General features: G+C 37.3%; 1 protein-coding gene across 2 annotated transcripts in view; it reads right to left on the bottom strand.

Annotated features, from left to right (window-relative positions):
- The window catches only part of GRM1 (glutamate metabotropic receptor 1), a 398,541-nt gene that overhangs the window by 22,637 nt on the left and 352,802 nt on the right, over positions 1-23,102 (bottom strand). For both annotated transcript variants that reach the window (XM_036872141.1, XM_036872142.1), the window contains exon 9: positions 14,768-15,698. In XM_036872141.1, coding sequence (XP_036728036.1) covers positions 14,768-15,698 — 931 coding nt within the window. The remainder of the gene's footprint in view (positions 1-14,767; positions 15,699-23,102) is intronic.

The following is a 23,102-nucleotide window of genomic DNA, read 5'->3' on the forward strand; positions in this document are numbered from 1 at the left end:
TACAGCCTCCTCCCAGAGCGCCCCACCTCCCACCTTGCTCTCCTGTGTCCTTCACACTGAGGGTGGAGTATTAGCTCTAAAACACGTTTCTCACTAATCACAGTGTGCCCCTGCTTTGTGACTGTGGTGACTTCCATTGTTCAGAGGATGAGATCCACGCTCTTGAGGTCTGTAAGGAGGCCCTACGTGATCTGGTCTTAGCCCGCCCTTCCTGTCTACTTATCACACTTGCTTTTATTCTCACTTCCAGGCATCCTGGAATTGCTTCCTGTCCTTCAGCCATCAGTGGGTTTTTTTGCTCAGAGCCTTTACACTGTGATTGTTTGACTGGTCTACCCCTTTAGCTCCCTTCCTTTCCTAGCTAACCCCTTTTCCCCTTCAGAAGTCAGTCTAAATAATACTTAGTCCTGGGAACATTTCCAGTCTCCACACACTGGGACTGGTTAGGTCCTCTTCATAACACTCCTGTAACACCTTGTACTTATCCTTACAAACATTCACTACACTTGTAATTACATGTTCAATGTTTGGTCTACTGGCTAGAATCCAATTTTCCACGAAGGCAGGGGCTGGATCTGTTTTGCTCCCCACTGTATTCCCTGCCCGTGTCTCAATGGCCAGCACATGTAGGTGCTTGAATCAATTAGCCATCAGTGCTTCTCTTCCCAATGTAAAAAGGGGTGCATCAGGCCTTGAGCTCATTCTAACCATGAGAGCAAAAGAGACTTTATACTAGGATCGGCCCTAGAATAACTTTTGACTTTAAACAGTTGGAGCTAAACAAAACCTTACTAAAATTGCTTGCAATTCTCTCTCTTACAATCAGACACTGACGGAATCAGTAGCTAAAGTCACAGAGCTGCCTGGTGACGGATCTACAGCCATCCTTCCTACTCCCTCACCCCTCCCCCAGCTGCCCCATTATCGTAACTTCTTTTATGCTACTTTGCTCATGTAAGTCTTCATTCCTTTTTCTTTGTTAACACTTTTCCTACTCCCCTATCCCACATCCACCTAAGCCAAATAACATAAGCAGTGCAAAGTTTAATCAAGTGAAAAATGACATTAATTCCCACAGTGTTTGAGAGCATTTACTAGAAACAAGCTAACAGTATGTATTTTTATAACTGAAAAATCAGGGAAAGGAAAGTATTTTCTATCTTTATTGACTTCTCCTAAGCAGTTGTTTTTCAATATCTTTAGCAGCATCACCAGGGACTTTGCCTAATTTCGTTAGCAGCAAACTCGTCATTCATCTGGAAGATAATCTGCATAGAGGGTATTGCTAAGTTGCCTTCAGTTAGAGGAGATTTCCCTTACCCTTTCGAAATAAAATAAAATTATACACACATTTTTGGGTTAACTGGATTAAATATTTGCTGATTTTCCTCTTCTATTCTATTGACCAATGTTAACAATAAGTAATATTTTATTGTTGGCCTGTAATTTATGATGTATTTTAATTCATTCAGAAGACAATGTCCTAACGATCCATATTTCTTCAAAAACAAAACAAGACACCTTTTCCCCTCCTCTTTGTTCATCTTGAGGTGACTTAGAAGTATTTTACAGCCAGGATTCTCTATAAAGTAGCAAAGGCAAGGCCCAGTTTTTAAATTTGTTTGACTCTACACCTCACACCTTCATAACAAACACTGTGTCAGCGTGATGCATTTTCTCTCCCCTCCATTGGTATACCTGCTGGAGATTGTAGCAGTCACTCACATTTTGCATAGACAGGTGATCACTTGGCTGGCTGGTTACCACCGGCAGGTTTTGAAGTTTCTTTTCATCAACGTTTCTAAATATAAAATGCTGGTGCTTAGAAGTTACTTATTCAGATGCCAAAGAAGAAAGGATGGGTGGTAGTTGGAATTACTCTGGTGGAGACACTTGCAGGGCTTCTGCTCACGTCACAGTCATACCCCTTCTCTGAGAACTGCCTCCCTGATCTTACCCATGGAGGACGGGAGTGATGGGCCCCTGCAAGGTAATTTTATACTCTATGACTTCACATCATCTTTGTCCGTCATCTCCTTGACCCGGGATAGACACCTGAGTCAGGCTGAGGTAATCAGTGTCTGTCTGTGCTATGTAGAACCACGTGGGTTGAGGGAATTGAAGCTGTCTCTTTGGTAACTGGACCGATAGCATGTAAACTCAGGAGCACTGGGATGGTTGTCCTTGGACTGACCATGAGGGCCCAAGAAATGGAGAAAGCAGATGTATGAGGAGAAAAAGGAGGCGTGCAGGGAGCCAGGAGATGACATAGATGCCTGGAACCTTTTTCCTCAGAAGCCTGGTCCCCCTTGTGACCCAGAAACGTTCCAAATCTTGTTACTATAAGATATCTGAAATTATTCCTTATATTTTCTCTATTAAATATCCCACCGCCTTTTGCTTAGGCTAGCTTCATCTGGCTTTTATAACTTGCAGCGAAAGAGTTCTAATTAATGAGCCTATAGGCACCATTCTCATGATATGAAGCTTCCAAATCCACTGGTACTTTCTTCTGTTTCTTCATTGTGCAGGCTGCTAATATTTTTGCTCTTAAACTCGCTTTACGAACGTGTTGCTCACATGGCCTGCTTCCCTTTTGAGTAGGTAGCACTTTACACTGGACTCTAAGGCTAACAGATGGCATGCAAACGATCTCATCTTTCTTTAGCTGTGGCCAAGCACGGACAGGCTGCCAAGTCATGTCAGACAGGGTGTGCTTCTTCTCACACCTCTCACACAGTAACGCTGCGCGCCTGGGCTTTCCGCAGACACACAGCTCCACCATTCTACATAGCGTGGATATCACAAGTTGAGAGTAACGATGCGTATACCCAGTTTTTACAACTGTCATTACATGAAGGTGTAATGCAGAGTTTTATGCTAGTATATGAACGTTCATACCTCCTCCCCTATTTTCATAATTTTAATGTCACTAGCTAACAGCTAGTGAAATTTTACTATACGCTAGGCACTGCGCTATACTCTATAAATTTTCCCATTTACTTACACAAAGGGAAAATAAATACGCTTAGGCTAGCTTAGGTTGGCTTCTAGAACTTGAAGCCAGAGAGTTTTAATTAACGAATGTATAAGCTTTGTTCTTATGATCTAAGGACATCCATGGTCATGTTTAGCCTGCAGGCCTCCAGTGTCTCCTCTGATAGTTTCTTTCATCTAACAGGTGATTGTTACATACAGTAGGACAAGGATAAAAAGAGTATCTGTTACGTAGAGTGGGACCTTGCAAAAATAACAAACCCAGGCTCAATAAACTTCTGACTCTAAATTCACCCACCCACCTGAATCATCACATTATACCATTTTCTATTATTTCACTCACTGGATTTTATTGTAATGATGTGTTATACCAATAAACTATGACCTTCTTAAGGGCAGACTCCATGTCTTATTCATTTTATTGAATACATGAATGAATGAATACATTATTGAGGTAACAGACATAAAGGTGATGAAAATTATATTTTAGTTAAAGTGATAAAAACAAACGATTTTATCCAGAAAACAATGATTTTAGTCCCATTTCTTCCTCTTATAAAAATGGCCTTGAACTTTCCAAGCCTTAGTTTCTTTATTTACACAATGGTGTTATGTGTACCTACTTTGGGTCATTATGGATATTCATCTGGAATATTTTTGAATTCAGTTCAGAAGCTACACATTATAAATATAGGAGAATAAAACACTAAGTGTGAGAACCTGAATATGTATGTCACACAAGTTCATTTGAATTTGAAAGAAATATAAAAGGTGGCCTATATTCAAAAGGAATATATTCTCTTTGAAGCTGTAGCAAAATCTGTGCCCCATGGTCTCAGTGTATAACTTGAAAACATAAAATATGAGTATTAAAAGTAGCTATCTCTGTGTTATTTGTAGAATGAGTATATTATTCACAAGAGGGAAAAAACAAGGAAATAATGGTGACTGTAAATTTGTGTCCCCACCCCCCTATCCTCATGTCATTCATCTCTCCCCCTGTACTTAAGTCCATGTCTTCTGAAGGTGGTCTCTCACCACGGCAACTCCTCAACACACAACTTATTTACTTATCTGTGTTCATTCTAAATTATGGCTAATGTGCTTTTAGGTCATAGTGTTACATATTTCAGAGAGTAAAGGCATTTCATCTTGTTTTTTCAGGGGGCATAAGGTTTTACCCCAAACAAAATACCCTCACACTGGCAGGCTCAGGCATTATGACTGGCTGTCAGGAAGAGAGTCAAGGATTTGGATTTCTAGCCCCTTCCAATCACAGCTGAATGAAGGTAACTGTTTCATTCTCAACTGAGTCTGGCTCTGAACACACAACACCCTTCTTCTACAAACAACCTGTACTTAGGAGCTGTGACTCCTCCAACTCCACCCATAATGCCAGGACAGCATACCTTACTTTCCAGCTTTCCCTCATTTGTCCCATTTCAAATCTTACAATCAATGCTTGTTAGCCCAGAGATCTGATAAAATCAGTAGTAAGAGTTGTATTTTAGGATTTTACTTAAAATTCATCTAAGTTTCCAGCTTAATTTTTCCATCTTTTTGTTTTTTTTAATGACAAGCAACACACATGTAGTGAAGTGAGAACCAGCATCAACCACAACCAACATATTCTTCAAAATTGGTGCTTCATTATGACACTTGTCAATTGATGTCCAATGGCTCTATTGCAATGGCACAGCTCTGGGTCAGACTGCCCAGCATAACCTGTATGACCTCTAGTTTATATTTTCAATTTCTCTTTCTCTGTCAGCTCCTTTCTCAGATACTACAAACAAGCTTAAATTTCTCCTCTATTATACCACTTCTCCCTCTTTCCTTGGCTTCCTTAGATACTGTCTAAAATTCTTAATTCTTTTAATGACAAACTCCTCAACTTACAGCTATAAAAATTCTACTCACATCACACCATTGAAACGAGTCAAGGATAACCATAGAGTCTCCATCCTTGGGGATCCCAAGGATCCCAAGTTCTATCTTCTTGGAACAGTCTGTTATAGACTGAATGGTTGTGTCCCCTCAAATTCATATGTTGACATCTTAACTCCCTAATGTAATGGTATTAGGAGGTGAGGGCTTTGGGAGGTATTTAGGGTTAGATGAAGTCATGAGAACGGGATCCTCATTATTACTCTTATAAGAAGAGACACCAGACAGCTCACTCTCCCTCCTCTCCCCTTCTCTCTCTCTTTCTGCCCCCACGCTTGCACAGAAAATTGGTTATGTGAGCACACAGCCAGAAGGCAGCTGTCTGCAACCCAATGGGAGAGGTCTTACCAGGACTCAACCATGCTGGCACCCTGATCTTGGACTTCCAGCCTCCAGAACTGTGAGAAGATAAATGTCTGTCTTTTAAGCCCCCAGTCTGTGGGATTTTACTATGGCAACAGAGCTGACTGAACGAGTCTCCTTGGTTTCCTTGATACTGTGATCCCTCTGTTTCTCCCCTTTTTTATTCTGTGTTGTTTATTGCTTTCAGGTTTTCCTTATTTATCTTATCTCTTAAATGTAAATGTTCCCTAATGTTCTTCCTCCTACTTTCTTCTTTTCTCATGTCTTAATCACTCTTTTGGCCACTGTAAACATTCTGACAATTAAGCCTCAAATCTAGAGCTCTGGCTCAGACCTTTCTCTTAAGCTTCTGACTTAAAATTTTCAATACTTTATGGATGCCTCTATTTGAATGCCTTTACTGGATTTTCAGTTGATAAGTCTGAAACCCAACTTATCAACATTTCCCCAGTCCTATTCTGACAGGAGAATACAGGAGTATTCCCTATCAGTTTTTATGGTAGTTGTATTTTTCCAGTTACCCAGGCTCAAATCAAGAGAGTTGTATTCTATTGTTCATTTCTTTCTCCCCCCCCCCCAAAATCAGTATTCCAGTTCTAATGAATCAAGCTCAGAAAACGTTTTCCTATGCATGCCTGGGATTTGACTTTTATTTCGCTGCTCAAGTTTAAGCCTTTTATTTTCAACCTGTCATTTGGATTTTTGTAGCACTCTATTAACTAGTCTTTCTATAGTCAATCTCTTCCCATAAAGCTTACACATGAACATAAAACTTCACAAAAGTCATTAATACATCTTGCAGTTTATATAAAAAGTATACAAATTTCTTCTTAGAACATTGATCATTATCTATAATCTGTCCTCTTTCTGCATTTAAAATTTACCCACCACTACACCTCTCCATGTACTTCACTCATAAGAGATTCCATGTTTCAGCCCAAAAGTGCATTAACAATTCTAAATCTTCATTTATGTTATTTTCTACATGTGAAATGGTCTCGCCATAGCACAGTTTCTCCTGTTGAAAAACATAAGGTTAAGTTTAAATGCCACTTTTATAATTTTATTAATAAGTCTTTCCCCATCCTTCCACAGATACCACTCCATTTAGATGGACTGAATGAATCTCTTTCTTCCCTGGACACATAAAATGCTATATTACTCCTCTATTATGGCAGTTAACCCAGTATATTTAGTTCTATTTTTGAGTGTCTCCCTTACTATTTTGCAAGATTGGTGCATTCTGTAACTACCTCTTATATCTTTTTTATCCTAAATATTATCTAGCACCATATCAAGTACGTACATGCTTTTATGAAGCATATGTTACTGTTGAAACAATCATTGATTAAAGAAGTGAATGAATAAACAGTAGATCCACCATAAGTATTACTCTCAGGTGTGAAATTCTACGACAAGTACTTCAATAAAATCTTCTGATATTTACTATAAAATCAAGTGAAGAATTGTAATAACTTTTAAAGCCTTTTATTGTATGATTAAAGGTAAAATAATTTCAAAATGACAGATTTTCTCATTTACAAGCTAGAAGAGTGAATGAATTCTTTGTATGAAAGAGAACATGTTATCTCTATTTGATTGTGATGTCTGTTGGCTCACTGTCATGTTTCCTTTCCTAATCAAAGGAGGAAAGACAAATGAAGAGGCTTACCCAGGGCATAAGCACTAGTGTTGTAGGCTTATTTACCTTTTCTGTACACACACACACACAAAAAGTTTCTAGCAGACCCAGAGGAAAATGTCGTCAAAGCATCATTTCATTTAGTATTTCACTTAGCTTTTGCCTTCATTAAAAACATATATACAGAAGCAAGAAGACCTACAATCCTGCAGCCTGTGGAACAAAAACCACATTCACAGAAAAATAGACAAGATGAAAAGGCAGAGTGCTATGTACCAAATGGAGGAAGAAGATAAAACCCCAGAAAAACAATTAAATGAAGTAGAGATAGACAACCTTCCAGAAAAAGCATTCAGAATAATGATAGTGAAGATGATCCAGGACCTCGGAAAAAGAATGGAGGCAAACATTGAGAAGATGCAAGAAATGTTTAACAAAGATCTAGAAGAATTAGAGAACAAACACCTAGAAGAATTAAATAACAAACAAACAGAGATGAACAATACAATAACTGAAATGAAAAATACACTAGAAGGAATCAATAGCAGAATAACTGAGGCAGAAGAATGGATAGGTGACCTGGAAGACAGAATGGTGGAATTCACTGCCGCAGAACAGAATAAAGAAAAAAGAAGGAAATGAAGACAGCCTAAGAGACCTCTGGGACAACATTCGCATTATAGGGGTCCCAGAAGGAAAAGAGAGAGAGAAAGAACCTGAGAAAATATTTGAAGAGATTATAGTCGAAAACTTCCTTAACATGGGAAAGGAAATAGCCACCCAAGTCCAGGAAGCGCAGAGAGTCCCAGGCAGGATAAACCCAAGGAGAAACACACTAAGACACATATTAATCAAACAAAAATTAAATACAAAGAAAAATTACTGAAGGCAACAAGGGAAAAACAACAAATAACATACAAGGGAACTCCCATAAGGTTAACAGCTGATTTCTCAGCAGAAACTCTACAAGGCAGAAGGGAGTGGCATGATACATTTAAAGTGATGAAAGGGAAGAACATACAACCAAGATTACTCTACCTGACAAGGATCTCATTCAGATTCGATGGAGAAATCAAAAGCTTTATAGACAAGCAATGGTAGGAGAATTCAGCACCACCAAATCAACTCTACAACAAATGATAAAGGAACTTCTCTAAGTGGGAAACACAAGAGAAGAAAAGGACCTACAAAAACAAACCCATAGCAATTAAGAAAATGGTAACAGGAACATACATATCGATAATTACATTAAACGTGAATGGATTAATGCTCTAACCAAAACACACGGGCTCACTGAATGGATACAAAAACAAGACCCATATATATGCAGTCTACAAGACACCCACTTCAGACCTAGGGACACATACAGACTGAAAGTGAGGGGATGGAAAAAGATATTCCATGCAAATGGAAATCAAAAGAAAGCTGGAGTAGCAATACTTATATCAGATAAAATAGACTTTAAAATAAAGAATGTTACAAGAGACAAGGAAGGACAATACATAATGATCAAGGGATCAATCCAAGAAGAAGATATAACAATTATAAATATATATGCACCCAACATAGGAGCACCTCAATACATAAGGCAACTGCTAACAGCTATAAAAGGGGAAATCGACAGTAACATAATAATAGTGGGGGAATTTAACACGTCACTTACACCAATGGACAGATCATCCAAACAGAAAATTAATAAGGAAACACAACCTTTAAATGACACAATAGACCAGATAGATTTATAGGACATTCCATCCAAAAACAGCAGATTACACTTTCTTCTCAAGTGCACACGGAACATTCTCCAAGATAGATTACATCTTGGGTCACATATCAAGCCTCAGTAAATTTAAGAAAATTGAAATCATATCAAGCATCTTTTCTGACCACAATGCCATGAGATTAGATATCAATTACAGGGAAATAACGTAAAAAACACAAACACATGGAGGCTAAACAATACATTACTAAATAACCAAGAGATCACTGAAGGAATCAAACAGGAAATAAAAAAATACCTAGAGACAAATGACAATAAAAACGCGACAATCCAAAACCTATGGGATGCAACAAAAGCAGTTCTAAGTGGGAAGATTATAGCAATACAGGCCTACCTCAAGAAACAAGAAAAATCTCAAACAATCTACCTTACAGCTATACGAACTAGAGAACAAAGAACAGACAAAACCCAAAGTTAGTAGAAGGAAAGAAATCATAAAGATCAGAGCAGAAATAAATGAAATAGAAACAAAGAAAACAATAGCAAAGATCAATAAAACTAAAAGCTGGTTCCTTGAGAAGATAAATAAAATTGACAAGCCATTAGCCAGACTCACCAAGAAAAAGAGGGAGAGGACTCAAATCAATAATATTAGAAATGAAAAAGGAGAAGTTACAACAGACACCACAGAAATAAAAAGCATCCTAAAAGACTACTACAAGCAACTCTGTGCCAATAAAATGGACAACCTGGAAGAAATGGACAATTCTTAGAAAGGTATAACCTTCCAAGACAAACCAGGAAGAAATAGAAAATATGAACAGACCAATCACAAGTAAAGAAATTGAAACTATGATTAAAAATTTTCCAAGAAACAAAAGCCCAGGACCAGATGGCTTCACAGGTGAATTCTATCGCACATTTAGAGAAGAGCTAACACCCATTCTTCTCAAACTCTTCCAAAAAATTGCAGAGGAAATAACACTCCCACACTCATTCTATGAGGCCACCATCACCCTGATACCAAAACCAAACAAAGATATTACAAAAAAAGAAAATTACAGACCAATATCACTGATGAATATAGATGCAAAAATCCTCAACAAAATACTAGCAAACAGAATCCAACAACACATTAAAAGGATCATACACCATGATCAAGTGGGATTTATCCCAGGGATGCAAGGATTCTTCAATATATGCAAATCAATAACTGCAATACACCATATTAACAAATTGAAGAATAAAAACCATATGATCATCTCAATAGATGCAGAAAAAGCTTTTGTCGAAATTCAACACCGATTTATGATAAAGTCTCCAGAAAGTGGGCATAGAGGGAACCTACCTCAACATAATAAAGGCCATATACGACAAACCGACAGCAATCATCATTCTCAATTGTGAAAAACTGAAAGCATTTCCTCTAAGATCAGGAACAAGACAAAGATGTCCACTCTCACCACTATTATTCAACATAGTTTTGGAAGTCCTAGTGATGGCAATCAGAGAAGAAAAATAAATAAAAGGAATACAAATTGGAAAAGAAGAAGTAAAACTGTCACTGTTTGCAGATGACATGATACTATACATAGAGAATCCTAAAGACGTCACCAGAAAACTACTAGAGCTAATCAATGAATTTGGTAAAGTTGCAGGATACAAAATTAATGCACAGAAATCTCTTGCATTCCTATACACTAATGATGAAAAATCTGAAAGAGAAATTAAGGAAACACTCCCATTTACCGTTGAAACAAAAAGAATAAAATACCTAGGAATAGGGGCTTCCCTGGTGGCGCAGTGGTTGAGAGTCTGCCTGCGAATGCAGGGGACACGGGTTCAAGCCCTGGTCTGGGAAGATCCCACATGCTGCGGAGCAACTGGGCCTGTGAGCCACAACTACTGAGCCTGCACATCTGGAGCCTGTGCTCCGCAACAAGAGAGGCCGCGATAGTGAGAGGCCTGCGCACTGCGATGAACAGTGGCCCCCGCTTGTCGCAGCTAGCGAAAGCCCTCGCACAGAAACGAAGACCCAACACAGCCAAAAAAAAAAAAAAAAAAAAAGATGTTAAAAGAAAAAAAAACATATATACAAATGCTTAAGAAACAGTCGCAAGAACATACTCATACACTATTTACTTAGAAAACTATATTTTAAAATTACTTCCTTGCATCAATTTAATGCCTTTTTTTGGTGATTGTAATTGTTTTTAGTTTTGCCTGCAATTATGCACCCAAAAAGTCATAGGCGTGTACTGTCAAATTTCAGCTCCATGCGCCCTCACATTGGCACTTGTTGAGTTATTTATCAAAAAAATGACTAGAAGTGTTAGTTTGACTTTTAGCCATTGATATAACTATTTTTTTTTTAAAGAAAGTATGTCATTTACATAATGTCTTAATTTTTTAGTTGCATAATGTTAACTCATTTTGCTTTAAAGGTAAGTGATAAGTAACTTGGATCAAAATAACTTGCTTACTTATGAATGTCTATGGATTTCTATGTTTCTTCTACTGCCAAGAAAGAGAATTTTTCCCACTATCTTTTTTTTTTTTTAATAAATTTATTTATTTATTTATTTATTTTTGGCTGTGTTGGGTCTTCGTTTCTGCGTGAGGGCATTTTCCAGTTGCGGTGAGCGGGGGCCACTCTTCATCGCGGTGCGCAGGCCTCTCATTATCGTGGCCTCTCTTGTTGCGGAGCACAGGCTCCAGACGCGCAGGCTCAGTAATTGTGGCTCACGGGCCCAGTTGCTCCGGGGCATGTGGGATCTTCCCAGACCAGGGCTCGAACCCGTGTCCCCTGCATTGGCAGGCAGATTCTCAACCACTGTGCCACCAGGGAAGTCCTTCCCACTATCTTTATATTAATTTAGGTCTGAATAGTTTCCCATGCAAATACATTAACAGCTAAAGATATTAGCAATGCCAAAGGTATTGTAATTTTGTAATTCAGTTGATCTTCCAGGGTAGGATTATGCCTAATAGGATTTCTAACTATAAGTAATTCAAGTAATCCAAACACCCAATTTATTGATTAAAATCCTCCTAAATTATATTTCAGAAAATATAAATGCAAGCGCCCAAACCTTTGGTTGTGTCAGATATCTGGCTGTGAACAAAATAACAAATTGAAGTAAACTTTGCAAAAGCAGACACACAACATCATCCTTCTCCTATATCTCAGAAACAGCCTGGTATGAGAATATAGTTGGACTTGCAACTACTCAGAATAATATCAAAGAGATCAGTTGGAAGCTCTTCATTACAGCATCTGTTCTGTGTTTATAGCTACATATGCAGACTGCCGAACACCCACAGTGCACCATAAATGTAGAGATTACACATCCAGAATGGTAATAAACTCATTGGGTGATATGTTCCCCAGAGTTTTCAGCCCCTTGCTTCAGTTGGCAAAACTCTGCTGGATTTTTGTTGCTGTAGAAAATATTAGATTGTTTGTGGTTTTTGTAACTTTGGAGACAGATCAGGAAATCATAAAACAGCAATTAAACGGTAAAGACAGAGGCACTGGGATTATTTTTATATTTCAAAAGTACAATCTCATAGAGAGTTACAAGAGAAGCAATGGCAGAGTAAGGGAGAAAAATGAGTAAATAAATGGTTGTTTTCCATAGAACTTTAGCCTCAAATACCGTCTGTGGATCAGCTCAGCTGTATGGTACACTTTGGAGAAGCTACCAATTGTACAAAGAAAGCTGCATGTTAGAATTACTAATTAGAAGTATTATTCCTTACTGTAATAATCTGATAGTGCTTGATAAACTACAGCTAATAGTTGAGCAATGCATTAACTGGTGAAAGCAGCGCTTCCCAGACAACCAATCCAGTTTAGACCAAGATACTTTTTCTCTCAAAAGCGTGATTCTAAATGAAATTAATTTCTAAATTCATAATAATGAAGGGAATATTCTCAACTTCTAAGGAAAGTTCCAGGTGTGAGAAGGTAGTCAGAATAAACACAGTGCCTGGCTACTATAGAAGTGGTAAGCTAACTTCATTTTATCTCAGCTGCCAAGCAATGTGTACTAATGATTAGTCACCTCTCTCTTGGACAGGTGCCCATATCTGTCTGTACATAGAATCCCGGAGAGAGCTTTCAAAAATGCATAATCCTGAGTACCAAAAGATATCTTGATCACATAGATTCTCTCTTTCCATTAAATGGTTATAATAACAGCTTTCAGAAATGACTCATGACCAAAAATCATATGAAAGTTTCTGAAGAACCATAATAAAGGCAGTTAGAAAACATGGCTCTGGGTAATGATGGATGTTGGAATGGAACCCTCATAAAGCCATATGGGAAGTGATAAAGGAAATCTTAATCTCTACAAACATTCCAGTTTAAAGAGTGTTTTCTCCCTTCTTTTCATTTTGTTTCCTCTCATTCCTTCCCTCTTAATGGTAATTGTCATGATGCCATTGTACATCTGGACTCTGTGGCTATGGTCTAATTGTTTTCCTCATTTCATGGCACTGTTGTTTTGCTTTCATGCTCACTAGAACTGAGAGGATGTTGGCAGGAATGAAAAATCAGGGCAAGGGAAAAAAACCGGCTAAGCAACTTCTTTAATCAGCATCTCATGAAGAACTTGAAATCGATACTGCAAGAAGTAGGTGTAAATTATTGGCTTCATCCTTAACACTGAAAAAATTTAAGGATGTCTTTATTTGATATAATAACCAAACTTGATGGACTTCAAAAATATATTTTCCCGTCGACTCCCTCATCTGATACTCAAGCCTTATATGATTTTTGTAAAAGATGCCCATGGTGCTGCTTGACCAGTAAAGATAAAAAACCCAGAAGTTTAAGGCATGTAGATTTTTTGACATATGTGAAAATGAGAAATGTCATGCCAGTTTAGACTTAGGCAAAGAATGGCTAACTAAGTGGAATTTACTTAAGAGTCACACAAATTCACAGTGGCTTGGTGTCCTCACCTACAAAATTGGGGAAAACAACACCCATTCCCCTCCCCTTACCTTGCTGACATGTTCAGGTGCACAGAATAGTTCTAAAACAATGTATATGTTATAATTATTACTATTAAAATTCTTCACTTTCAAAGGGTTGTTTCAAAAAGTGAAATTAATACTGCTAATGGGGAAAATCGTTTAATTTTTGGATAATTCAACTACCACTAGAACTTCAAGCATCCATGTTATTTTAAAAGTTGTAAATGTGACATGAAATCTGTTTTCATGGGTCTCAGAAAAAGATGACACATGCAAATTTTAGCATATGCTTCTTTGCAAAATAGAGTCAGGAAAAAGTTAGGAATCTGTGTATTACATAAACTACTCAGAAGAATTACCAAAGTAGAAATAATCTGGACTTTGATGTTCATGCCGACTCTCAAGTTTGGGGCTCTTCACCTTTATCTGGTTCCTTATTTCATTTGGTACTTTATGGCTAGGAAACCATTCTGGTTATAACCTTGTAGTAGAGATAGGTCAATTAATGTGTAGCATTATGGAAGTTTACAGTACACATTAAAGTTCAATAAATAAGAGGGGCACGGTAAGACAGTTGCTTAAGGGAACTTATTTCAGGACATACTTGGTGCTCAGCTGCACTCAAATTTTGAAATAGTCAAACTTCCCCAGGTGCCTAATTTCCTTCCTCTCCATCCCAGATGAGTAATGGTGTGGCTCCAAAGTAATAAAAATAAACCAGAAACTATCTCAACCATGATCTAAACTAGAAATTAGAACTAGAGGTTGCATCTCTGACCAGACCCCAGAGATGTACTGATGTTCCACATAAGGAGGACCCATGCAAAAGGAAAACATTAGGGACACAACAGAATCTGCAGATTGCAGGTAAGAATAAATATATGCTCAGCTGGTTGTTGCTTCACGTTCCTTGCTCTTTCAAAGAAATGAAAACAATGAAGACCTTTAGTACTACATTCTTACTGCAACAGAATGTGAGATTTGAAAAAAAGAAAAGATTAAGAAAGGACAGGAAAAACAGTGGGGAAATAGAAGAACATGATTTAGTCAAATAGAAGAAAATAGAAAAGAGAGAGGGGTGGGGGGAGGCAAACCCGGGTCAGATAACTCACTTGGCATTCCCTGCCCCTGGTTTCTTTCTTCGGAAGATGTTGAGGAAAGTGTTGGAGCGGCAGGGCAGCTTGCCATCGCCCACGTGCATGCGGACTACATCCGAGGTGGTGAAGGCACTGCGTACATTCCTCTCGGGCTTGGCAATGATGATGTACATCTTGGGAGTGAACATGCACCCCAGGGCCACCGTTACACTGAGGCTCACTGCAAAGCAGGTAGTAATGATCTTGTAGTTGCTCCCAAAGTAAATGGGCACAAAAGCCAGCCAAATGATGCAGGTGGTGTACATGGTGAAGGCGATATATTTGGCCTCATTGAAGTTGGCGGGCACATTGCGGGTCTTGAAGGCATAGTAGGTACAGCTCATGATGAGGAGTCCGTTGTAGCCCAAAGGGGCCACCACACCCAAGTTGCTGGTATTGCAGATAAGGTAGACTTCTTTGATGCTTGGGTAGGACAGAATGGGCATGGGGGGCTCCATGATGATCAGGGTTACCACCAAAGTTAGCTGCACACTAATTAGAATTGAGGCAATGATCACCTGGGCCCAGGCACTCATAAACCTGGGCTTGCGGGTGCAGATCTTCTTCTTGCTGCCAGCCAGGATGCGTGCAATGCGATTGGTTTTGGTCACTAAAGCAGAGTAGCACATGGCAGAGGAGAGGCCGACCAGGAGGCGCTGGAGGTAGCAGGATGTGGTAGTAGGTTTGGCAATGAGAGTGAAAGGGCACACGTAACCGAGGAAGATTCCAGCTAGAATAATGTAGCAGAGCTCCCGACTAGAGGATTTGACCACTGGTGTATCCCGGTACAGCACGAAGATAAGGGTAACAAACAAGGTAACGAGGATGCCCAGGCAGGAAAAGGCAATGGCTATGATGGATTCTATGTTGCTCCATTCCAGATAGCGGACAGGAATGGGTTCACAGCCTGTGATGAGAAAAATAGTTTTAAAATGAATCTAAGATTTTGCTGATCAATAATAGTGCTTACTAGTTACTAGAGGCGTAGCTATATTCGCATCTTCCATGATTTATGCTATTTTAATTTTTTTAAAATGCCTCTCTATCACACAAATAGACATACACCATTGTCTTCTCTGGACAATCATGTTCCCAAACCTAATCTCATCACAAGCCTAATGTGACATACTTAAGCCTATAAATATAATCTTTGCTTCCAGTGTTATAAACGGATGCTGCTCCGTGGATGGAACTTGGTTCTACACTTTCAGAAAATGAAAGAAAAAGAAGGAAACCAAACTGTGTTTCCATTGAAGGTTAAATGGTCACAGTGTAATAGAATAAGTTCGTAAGAAATAAACTAACAAAATTTTTATTTTTATGCAGCTATTGTCCAGAGGCAAGTCCAGCTCATAGACAAGCATTTTCTTTCTTTTCTATTCTTTCTTTTTTTTTTTTTGGCCAGCCAGCAAACTTTTTAAACATAAATTTCATTTGAATTCTTTAGAAGAGTCTGTATTCTCCTATTTACCACATATACTATTACTCACTCTAAGTCTCACCTCTTTAGTTATGAACGTGGCATCTGAGGGCCTTTGAGTTATCAACCTCTAATAGACATACTAAAGAAGAATGAAATCTCCCCTCACCCATCTCTTGAAAGGAGAGACAGCGCTGTGTTCCTAAATGCCTGGCTTATCTTTTCCTTCCAGAATAAAGTCTCTTTTGTATTTCACAGAGAGAAAAACATTTGTCAAGTCCTGGCAACAACCCCTTCACAGAATTTTGTGATTGGTCTGGGCCATATTTCCCAAATTGTGAGAATAAAAATATGTATTTCCATAAATTTAGGAAGAGACTCATTGTTCTGTAGCTATGAGAGTGAGGAACCACCAGAACCTGTTTTAAACCTGTTCAGTCATTCAACAAGCTGGGATCAGACTCACATTTAATACATGAGTGCAAACCACTCAGAAGCACACGCTCCTGACTGATCATAGTGGCCTCTCTCTTTTGTGTGTCAGGGGTTTGTCTGTGTCAGAGTCTCAGCCTCTTCCTGGAAGAACTTCTGCTTCCAAAAAAAGTCACATTTTAATTCTAAATCTTCCTGTTTCCTTGATAAAGTTTAGAAAGATGATTAGATAGATACATAGTTAGAATAACAATGACCATTATGGGGAACTTTTGATGTAACACAATCAATAAATTAAAATATTTAAGAACAGCTATAGACACATTTGGAGATAAAATACTTAATAGTCGATATTCAGCTCCTTTAATTGTCATACTGAGGCTGCTAAATAAAATTCAAATTCCAATGGAGTCTTTGTCAAGGCCTTTGTAACCTTCTGAAAGCTACCCTCTTTGCATTCCTCTTTTTCTATGCAACCTGGTTTTGTAAATGAGCTATTCTGTCTTCGGAGTTTTTATTAGAAAAGAATACTGCATTTTAAATTTCTAGAACACAAGTCAGATCTATTGAATTTGAATTAAAACCCTGGTCTAGAGCCAAATTGAGAGCTATAATTAATGATTTTCGTAAACTTCAGGGACACAGGCAAAATATTTTCTGCAGAATTCAGGATTTGTATTAGATACTTATTGTACTGCACTACAGATATGTACCAACTAAATCAATTAATTGTTAGCCTCATGTAGGAAAATATTTAAAAAGCAGCACATTACAAAAGGGAAGATTTAAATAACCCAGTGGTGTAACATTTAAAAAATAAAAATAGAAAATGCATTACGTAAAGCAATTTCAGACTTTTTTTTTCAATAAAGATTCAAAATAAGGATGGAAGATAGAGTTTAGGAAACCTTCAAACAATTCTGGGTTAGACTCAATAACTGACATAACAAGGACTATAGCCTCTCTACAAGTGGGCTCAGACCTGAATTAGGGCCATCAAACAAAAAAAAAATGTTAAAATTAAAAGTTACCAAGTTAGAAAATATCTAATATGTGACTAGACATTTCCAGATAGAGTTATATAGTAAATAAACAAGAAATCAACATAATCATGGATCTTTAGGTAAGACATCTAAAAGGGCCTCTATTCTCTGTGATTTGGGAACCTATAGATATCACAAATAAAAGCATAATTTAAAGAACCATTACCCCATATTAGTAAAACTCAGGATAACTACCTAAAATCTGTCTAATGACTTAACTCCAGGGGAGACATTGGCACCCAAGAACTCCCTGTCTGTTCTCTGAACTCCCAGGGGAAGCAATATCTCTTTCTTATTGATATAGATGCCTTTATGTCTACTAATCATCTCACTATTAATAGAACATCAAATACCTTGGTTTAATAAAACAACTCAACTAGTGAAAATCTTTGATAATCCTATGCTCCAACATATAACTGGGACTTTGAGACTATTATTATAAGAATACATTATTCTTGGTGACACAAAACCCACAATTTTAACATACAGGATTTACTGCCAGACAAGATGTGTTATAATTCTTACACATGATCAAATTATATCTGATTTAGTCATGAAAATACCTATACTATGTATAATTTAAGACATTATCCAAATAACAGCTTTTGTTTCAGAATTCTTATGGATGAAAGACTCCACAGAAATAGGAAGATGGATTGAAACAGAGCACATGAGTATACAGATTATCATAGATACCTAGATCATCACAAATCTTTCTTTTTTGTATAAATATGAAAATGCTACACCATGATCTATATGTATTAACAGCATAGCGATGTCAAACAACCATTGCTCATTGTGGTAGGCAGCTTCCAAAATGGTTCCGAATAATCCCCACATCCTGGGATTCATGTCCTTGTATAATACTCTCCCCTTGAGTATGAACTAGGCCTATAACTTGTTTCTTTTTTATAGAATATAGAAAAGTTGATGGGATGCCCCTCCTGTGATTGGGTTACATAAGATAATTTCCATCTTAGTAGCAGACTCAGACTGTATTGCTGGCTCTGATGAAGCAACCTCCTACGCTGCTAAGGTCCACATGGCAAGGGACCGAGAACAGTCCCCATGTAATAACCAGCTAAAAAAATAAAAAGAAAGCTGAAGCCCTCAATTCAACAATCTTTTGAGGATTATATCCTGGCAATAACTGAGTTTGGAAGTGCACCCTTCCACAATCAAGCCTTCAGACTAGACCCCATCCCTAGCTGACAGTTTGATTTTAGGTTTGTGAAAGATCATGAAGCAGAGAATTCAGCTACACTGTGCATTTCTGACCCACAGAAAATGTGAGATAATAAATGTGTGTCACTGTAAGCTACTAAGTTTGGGGGTAATTTGTTACACAGCAATATATTACAAATTTACCCATTAAAAGCAAATTTACCCAACCTCTTATTTCTATAGCCAATGCTTAGTCTCCTTGCCTAAGGATAATTAATTTCTTGATGTGTTGATGTTATATAAAATAATTGCTGCCATAAAGGTTGAGACCTGCAGTTAGAAAAAAAGGTACTATAAAAGCTAATACCGTTCTAGTACTATGAAAGATAATAGAAATATTTTAGAGACAATCATGCTAAACAGACTGCTCTAAGAGTCCTTACAGAGTCTCATATAGAACAACAAATAATTTATTAATAATAACAAATCCATGGAGAAGTTCAAGAATTCAATTGTAGGTACACAAACTCTAGCCAGAAAAAAGATTCTTAAAAGAAATATCAGAATGATTGTGTTGTCAGATCCATAAGGATAATTCTGGCAAAACCAGATGGCTATCTCGTAGCACCAGATGAAATATCCAATATACACTAGATAAAATTCTGATGGAAAAGATGAAAGAACTCATCTCAGTAGAAACAAATTGGCCACAAAATTAAACACTAGTGGGAAAACATTCCCAGGATAGCAGATGTGGCCAGTTCATGCTTCATTTGTAATTAAATTAATCTGGAAAAACTGTAAAGGTCAGGGGCACTGACTGATACAACTGCAAAAGAATCCTTTGAGTAACTCCAAATGCATTGCATACGGTTGTCTCCTATGGTTTATAAATATATACTAGCTTAAATAGTGTATTTATCTTCTGGATGGGTTGAAGCATTCCCCTATTGAAAAGCCACAATACTTATAATGGCAAAAATATGATCAGACGTGTAGTCTTAGCAAGCATGTTCCAACTTGCCAATCTAGTGATATGGGAACTTTTCATCGGAACATTTATTCATGAATTTAAATTATATAAGGCTGTCTTCATTCCCAAACCTCTGGACAAGTAAAAGGGAACCTTAATACTGCTGAAGGTAACAACCCTTAGTGATTTTAAACTGAGGTTTGCAGAGAGCCTCCAGAAGCTGAAGGCTCATGAAAGTTAACTGTTAACCCAAGAAGCTTGAAGCAAGCTGATGACTACACAGTGGTCTTCTGTGCAAGATTATCTTAAGATTCTTATATATATCATACTCTCCTTTATATGTTCTTGCTTGTTCATACTTTTCTACTTTATTGATTAAAAGCTATACAAACCTGAGTTTGTCTTTAATGTTCTCCTCACTAGTAATAAGGACTTGCCTAAACCTGGGTTTTGTTAGAGACAATCATTACTCTAACTCAGTAATTCAATTATATCAAGCTATTGTTAAGTATGTTATAACAATAAGCTTTGTATATGCAAATATTTCACAAGTTCAATATTTGAAAGAATTCAGAAGACTCACAGAACATGCTTCTGTAATGTTTTCATTTAAAGGCAAAAGGGAAAGTACAGTAAGAGAAAGTGCAGTTTAGCAGCCAGGGATCAAGAGGTATCCAGATGCAAGCTCTCTAGGACCCTTATTCCTACAAGGGTATACTTCATCTGTGGATTGAGCTACCAAAATCTGCACAATGAACATTGGTTTTGAGACAGCTCAAGATAGAAGTTCTCAGTGAAGTCTTTTATGACCCTCAAGTCATAGAGCCAAGACAACCTGTCTAATAAAATATGCCAGGGGAAATCCATCAGTAAATGAACTGACTTTGGTTGTCATCAGTGGAGTTTCAAACTTTAAACTGTATATCATAAATCCCAGTGCCCTTAATGTAGCCAGAAACCAAAGACTGATACTCAGCCATCTCAATAGATAATCATAGAGTCTTCCAAGTCTAGTTGTAAATTAAGCCTATCCTATGTAGTATACTATAGACAAATGAAGAAAAGCATCCTTATGATAGAAGTATAAATATTCTTGTGTTGTAACAGTAGCAGTTTGTCATAACAACACCCCAAAGCAATATACCTGCACCACCACTAGGATTACTTTATCTCGTGTGAAGATCCTAGATTATTTTCCCCATGTGGAAACCAAAGTTTTCAAGGCCAATCCAGGACCATCCAAAACAGAATCACCTGGGGATTGGGACTGATCATTTACATTTTGAATAAGCTTTTTAAAAGTTGTTTTTTATTCTTTCCTTTCCTTTCTTTTTTATTTTTTAAGACACCCTAAATTTGAGAAGTGCTAGCTTTGATATCTTGAGGGAATTAGACAAAATATCCATATTGTTCATATACGTGATGTAATGTACTTATTTGTCCTGTTTTGAGGTTTAAAGAGAAGAGTGGCCCAACCGCCAAGTGTGTTTGGGTATTCCAAGACTAGAAGGGATGGCGGTTAAGTTCAATCAGTGGTAAAGAGTAAGTGTCCTGAGCCTACCTGACCCCCAGCACCCAAAAGGAGAAGACTTTAACGGGAGTTGTGCATACTATATCTAAAATGCAGAGAACTTAAGGACCTGGCAGTGTCTATGGTTAGAGTTACCCTAGACAATCCAGAACCATTGGACAAGTCAGTTTCCTTCAAGCAGACTACAAACTACTGAGCAAAATACAAGAGAAGTGGTAATAACTCTGATCTGAGGGCAACGGGTTACTCCTAATTTTTGAAACAAACATTGGCTCACTAGCAAGATCCAAATGCATTGGAGGAGGTTAAAATTTAACATCTGACTTCTTTCCAATTAGGTAAAGACAAATTTAATACGAATCAAGAAATAAAGATAGGCCACAATTATTCTACCTAAAGTGTGTTGGGGCATTTAATAACATTTACAGTAGTACTTCATGATTGCATAAGGGTTCATTGAAATGCTTTCTTTAACATTATTACATTAATATAAATCACCTACAAGGTGAAATTATTATTTAATGTTTAACTCAATGTCCCTTCCTCTGTGAAGGTTTTTCTCTTCCCAGGGAAAAATGATTGCTTTTTTCTCTGTACTTATATGAAATTTTGTACATACTCCTGTTGCAAGGCTTATAATTACCTGTTTACATGTCTGGTTTCATATGAAGCTTCTCTTCCAGGATATAAACCTTGTTTCATTCACCCATATGTCCCAGTTTCTCAAAAAAAAAAAATACCTGGCATGAAGTAGGTGGTAGTGTATAATATAAAAGTGAATAAATGAGTAGATAATATAAGAGGTGGCAGTAACTGTTGGATGGGGAAAAATAGTTAAAAAGTTAATTTCTATAACTTAGTATTTTCTATTTTTTATTGTTGAGATTTAGTGCAGTCTGACTTTCTGAGGAATTATTTTATGCTATTTGACTTTTTAAAAGGAATAAGTAGCATTGGATTACATATAATTGGCCCATAGATTGTTAAACTACTGTCAAGTTGTATATCATGGCAGAAGAGATCCCTGTTTATGCATCATATAAAGTAAAATGTGAAATTTAAATGCTGAATTAAAATGTGCATATTCCCAAGAAGAAAATATGAAAAATTTATTAAAACAGCATCAGAAGTCACTTCCTCTAAGAAATATACAATATTTTTCTTCATAGCCAAAAAATAACATATTCTTATGAAAACAAAAACTCACTAACATGTTTTTATTCATTAATATTAGAGTCTTTGAAGCATATATGAAAAGTAGCTATCACATAAAATGATTTTAAGCATATTTTAAACAAACTTCACCTTCAGTAAAAAACACTATTTTCCAAAGAGAATGATTTCTCATTTTAACTAAAATTCAGTCAAAAAAATCCACCCATGAAAATAAAATACCTACTTAAAGGCAATGCATATACTCCTCTGAATATTTTTACTGATTTTTTGGTATTCTCTCTCTGTGAGTTTTCTCTTTTCACAACTACTGCTACCATGGCAACAATCAAAAACACATTGCCATGTACTGCGCCCTTGCTCTGAGCCTGACATGGCACCAAGTAAGTGGCAAATTAGTTCTCATTTTCCATTCATGTGTAAGACTGGAAGGGATGCAGAAACAGTAGGTGTCATTAAAACTAAGTATAGCTGAATAATATTCCATTGTATATATGTACCACATCTTCTTTATCCATTCCTGTATGCTAACACATATATATGGAATCTAAAAAAAAAAAAAGGTTATGAAGAAC

Source organism: Balaenoptera musculus, chromosome 12 (genome assembly GCF_009873245.2).
Source record: "Balaenoptera musculus isolate JJ_BM4_2016_0621 chromosome 12, mBalMus1.pri.v3, whole genome shotgun sequence".
Classification (NCBI taxonomy): domain Eukaryota; kingdom Metazoa; phylum Chordata; class Mammalia; order Artiodactyla; family Balaenopteridae; genus Balaenoptera; species Balaenoptera musculus.